This window comes from Callospermophilus lateralis, chromosome 3, assembly GCF_048772815.1.
Source record: "Callospermophilus lateralis isolate mCalLat2 chromosome 3, mCalLat2.hap1, whole genome shotgun sequence".
In the NCBI taxonomy this organism is placed as follows: domain Eukaryota; kingdom Metazoa; phylum Chordata; class Mammalia; order Rodentia; family Sciuridae; genus Callospermophilus; species Callospermophilus lateralis.
Window position 1 is genome coordinate 78,972,318 of NC_135307.1, and position 5,136 is coordinate 78,977,453.

Here is a 5,136-nt window from a genome sequence, read left to right on the forward strand (position 1 = left end):
TTTCATTCTCTCCCTGATTTCTCCTGCGATCTATTGTAATTTTGGCATTTTTTTTTCTTTTTCAATTTTTTAGATCTTTTGAATTAATTAAGAATTAGTACTTCACTAATATATATTGCCTTTATTAAGTCTTCCTAAAAAGTAAAACTAATTAGGAGAATTCAAGTCTTGATTAAGAGTGGCAAAAATGGTGTAATTAAGAATGATACTATGAAGTCATATTTGGTTGAGATCTGTGGTAAGATGATAAGTAGCTTACATAAAGTAGAAGGCTAACTTTCTCAATAGTTTCATGTTATGATGTAATATCCCAGTAAAACTGTTCAGTATAATGGTAATACAAGACTGGAGATAAGAGTAATTGCCAATAATAATTTAGACTTACTTATTAATTATCTTATAAAGACAAAAATAACTATAAGTGTGCTTTACTCAAACATGTGAATATCTTTAAGAGGCAGAGAAAAATAATCAATGTTTATGAAATGCTTAGCAGGCTTCAATACTCTGACAGGCAAATAGTATGACTGAAAAAAAAGAGAACTAAAGATAAAGTAGTTAGTGGAGATTTTGCATTTCATTATCATAACTATATGTATTTAGACAAGAATACTTAGAAATTGGTAAAAAAATAATGAAATGTTCTAGTTAGTAAAATTCATTACTGAGATGATACAAGAAAATACATTTTGGGTTGATAAAGCAAATATAGGAAACTACCATTTTACTCCATCTTCTCTCTCTCTTTCTCTCTCTCTCTCTCTCTCACACACACACACACACACACACACACACACACATGCACAGATATCACTACCCTTGAGTCATTCTTAGTGGATGGAGGAGGAAGTTACCTGAAAAGCCAATGGTTGGCGATATATATTTTGCTCTATGAAAGTCTTTCTAATCTTTTCTTCAAAATATCATCAGAAATCAGAGGAAGAGATAAAAAAAATGAAGTTGGAAGCAGGAGCTCACACATGTAGTGCCCACAACTTGAAGTTTGATGCAGCAGGATCATAAGTTTGAGGCCTGCTTAGGCCACTTATCAAGACCTTATCTCAAAATAAAATTAAAAAGGGGCTATAGATGTAGCTCAGAGCATGACTGGATTTAATCCCTAGTACCACAGGAAAAAAATCATTTCTTCTATGTATGCTTGAAATTTTACTCCCAGAAGATATCCTGAAATTTGGAAGTCTCATTTAAGAATTTAGTATGTAGGAATAACTTATATTATTAAAATGATTCAGATAAATAATTTGATTTAAAATTTGTTTTAATATTCATATTGAAGCAAAACATTGATATATTACAGAGAATTAGGAGAAGAATTAGCCAATCTTTCAATGATTGCAGTTAAAGAAAAGAAGGGATATTTCAGATTCCTTGAACTTCTCAGAAATTTCTTATTGACCTGGTCCACTAGCCAAAAGCAATGTATTTTATTTAGGTGCTTGAATTTTTTAAATTGTTGTATCCTAGTGATGTATTTCTAGAAACACAACCTGGTCCCTTTATAGAGTCTTCTCTCATTAGAAAATCCTTCCAAAAAATTCTTAGTATCAGTTACTGCTGCAAGTGGTTGAGATCAGCAATTAGCCAATAGTTTTTAATACTAGTGGTAAATAAGAGTCACTTGAGGCAGTTTACAGTAAAAAATATATTTCTTGGATTGGTTCCTACAATTTAAACTCAAATGTCAATTACAGAGCCATATTACTTGCATTCTGTTTTTAAGGTGGAGCCTTACTAAGTTGCTCAGGCTGGCCTCAAACTTGCAATTCTTCTGCCTCAGGCTCCCATGAAGCTGGGATTACAGGTATGACACACTGAGGCTGGCTTACTCGCATTAAAAAAAAATTCACTGTATAGTGCATTCAAATTACCTCTTTTAAAAGTGAGAAATGAATTTCACAAACACTTCTTCAGATTGTAACTTCCTTTAATTTGCAATATGTGACACCCTATGAATTTATAAGAGCAAGTTCTATACAAGAGTTCATAATTTTCAGAAAATAGATGATTTCTTGCCCTTGAATTTCACTAATACATCCAACAGCAATGTGTATCACTTACACAACTAATTAACCCCAGGGTGTCTGTATATAGACTGACAGTGCAATGATTCATATTCATCCTCAGGGATCTGGCCAAAGCAAGAAAGAGATTGGAGCAGAGATTAAAAAATGGAATGTTAGTCACTGGATAGTTGTAAGAGGTCTGAAATACCTCATGTGATTGGATATTTAGGAACTTTGTGTAAGGGTGTTCTTATGCTAAACACATACACACACTCTTTCTCTCGTGTGTGTGTGTGTGTGTGTGTGTGTGTGTGTGTGTATGTTCATGTGCATGTGTATAAATTGATAGGATAGAATTCTAGGAAATTTTGGAAGAAAAAAGGAGGAAAGGATATTTTTCCTAACTGTAAGGTCTGGGTAGTTTCTCTAAGTGCTCTTAGATCATATCCTATGTATTCCTACTTTAGCAAATTTTATGACTGTGTACCTTCCTATTTTACTCATTAAAGTTTTTAAAAGCTCCATGAGTCTGGGAATGTATGTTCTTAAATACTCTAACACTAGCTCAGTGTCTAAAATCTGAATTATAGTAGGTACTTCAGAAATGCTTATTTATTGCATAAAAGAATGCTTACATAGTATTTGTTTTATTTTAATGATAAAAAAATGGCACAGCCATTGCAGAGAACAGTATGGAGATTCCTCCATAAACTAAATAGAAATATTTTATGATCTAGCTATCCTACTTTTAGATATGTATCCAAAGGTAATGATTATGCCCACTGTATTGCAGGATTATTCACAATAGTTGACTCATGCAATCAACCTAGGTGCACATGGTGGGCATGAAATTTGGGCAAGAAAATATGGCATATATGCACAATAGAATATTATTTAGCCCTAAGGAAGAATGAAATCCTGGTATTTGTAGCAAAATAGATGGAGCTGGAAGACACTACATTAAGGAAAATGAACCAGACACAGAGAGATAAATGTTCTCTCTTATATGTGGAAGAAAATAAATATTTTTTAAAAGGAGATCTGATTATAGAACATAAGATTATCTTTTTAGGATACAGAGACATTTAAAATAAGTATAAGATGAATCTGTGGGATTCAACACAAACTTCCTATTAAATGATGCCCCAAATAATAGAATCAACTAAGTAAAAGATGCAAAGTATATAAAAAACTACTTTGGGTGGCAATATATTAGTTTAATAATCCAGTGCATAGTAAATATAACATAGTAACTTGTGATCATACCATAAAATATTGTGCCATAAAACAAGGATTTTCCCATGTTAAAAATAGCTACTGAAATTGCATAACAGTGGCAAACATCTATTTTTTAAAATAAAAGATTAAAGTATACTACACACTCACAAGGAAACAAACACTGTTTAAAATTAGAGAGTCTTGAATTGGAGGGTGTTTTCCTCCTCTCCAGTTTCTAAAAATCAAGTGAAAGATCCACAGGGCACTCATTATTTAATTCCAGTTTATCTGCCTTATACAAAATGTCTAATGTATTGGATAACCCCTCTATGGTATGTTGGATAATGATTATAAAATTGAAATTCATTTATATCAACATTTTAAGCAAAATAAAGTAGAAAGATAAATATGGTTATAACAAAGACAATTAAACATAGAGTTTGTTCCAAATGTAGATGCAAATATATATATATATGTGTATATATATATAAACACACATACACACATATATGTGTACATTTGTACATACATGCATTTGTTTTTATATACAAAATAAAGTCATAGAAATAATTTGTGCTTAAATGAATTGTCTGTTACATAAAATGTTTAAAATTATAAAAACAAACACAAGGTCAGAATCTTCTCTCAGAATCTTTATCTCCTGAATGAGTGGGACCATGTGGTGCTATGGAAAGCAGGAAGTCAGTGAAAAGTCACTTGTTGTTTCCACAGTTTCTTCATGGCTGTTTTCATCTCCTCATTTCTCAATGTGTAGATGAAGGGGTTCAAGAGTGGAGTGAAAACCGTGTAAAATACAGATAGGAATTTGTCCACAGCAAACTCACTGAAGGGCCACAGGTAAATGAAAATGCAGGGCCCAAAGAAGAGTGTGACCACCATGATATGGGCAGAGCAAGTGGACAGAGCTTTGGAGACGCCTCCTGCAGCACGCTGCCGGACACTGAGGAGGATGGCAGTGTAGGAGATCATGACCAGCAGGAAACAGCTGACGGAAATCAAGCCACTGTCTGAGATCATAAGTATACCCAAGACATAGGTGTCCAAGCAGGCAAGTTTGATCACCTGAGGAAGGTCACAGTGGAAACTGTCCACCTCATTGGGGCCACAGAAAGGTAAATTCACAGTGAAGGCAATTTGACTGATGGAATGCAGAAATCCAATGACCCAGGAAATGAGCACCAGCTTGATGCAAGTCTGCCGGCTCATCATTGTCATGTAATGCAAGGGTTTGCATATGGCCACGTATCTGTCATAGGCCATGGAAACCAGCAGCACCATCTCAGCCCCTCCAGCAAAGTGGAAGAGAAAGATTTGAAACATACATCCTCCAAAGGAGATTATCTTTCTATCACTAAGGAAATCTCTGATCATCTTGGGGGTGGCAAATGAGGCCAGCCACATGTCCACAAAAGACAGGTTCCCCAGCAGGAAGTACATAGGGGAGGACTGCAAGTTGGGGGCAGAAATTACAGTGACCACAATGAGGAGGTTACCCAGAATAATGGCTACATACATCCCAGAGAAAAATACAAAGAAAAAATTTTGTAGATATCGTGAAGAGCAAAGTCCAAGCAACACAAATTCTGACACCACCGAATAATTCTGCATGACCATTATCCCAGGTATCAGATTCTCCTCTGAATCTACATAAGGAAAAAAAAAATCATGTCATTTGTATCGAGATGGGTGGACTAGAGCACCTTATATAAAGGGGAGGCATATAAAGAGAAAATTGCATGATGTTAGTAATATTCAGAATTTATAAAAGTGGAATTTATAGAAACAATGTAAAATAGTATTTACCAGAGATTGGGCTTGGGTGGGTGGTGATAATGAGGCAAAGGTGGTCAAAAGATTCAGGGTTTGAGATAAA

General features: G+C 34.4%; 1 protein-coding gene across 1 annotated transcript; it reads right to left on the bottom strand.

Moving 5' to 3' along the window:
* Positions 1–3,944: 3,944 nt before the first annotated feature.
* On the bottom strand, positions 3,945–4,877 carry LOC143394686 (olfactory receptor 4K14-like). Its single transcript, XM_076849348.1, has one exon. The coding sequence runs from the start codon at positions 4,875–4,877 to the stop codon at positions 3,945–3,947; it is 933 nt and encodes a 310-aa protein (XP_076705463.1).
* Positions 4,878–5,136: the final 259 nt, after the last annotated feature.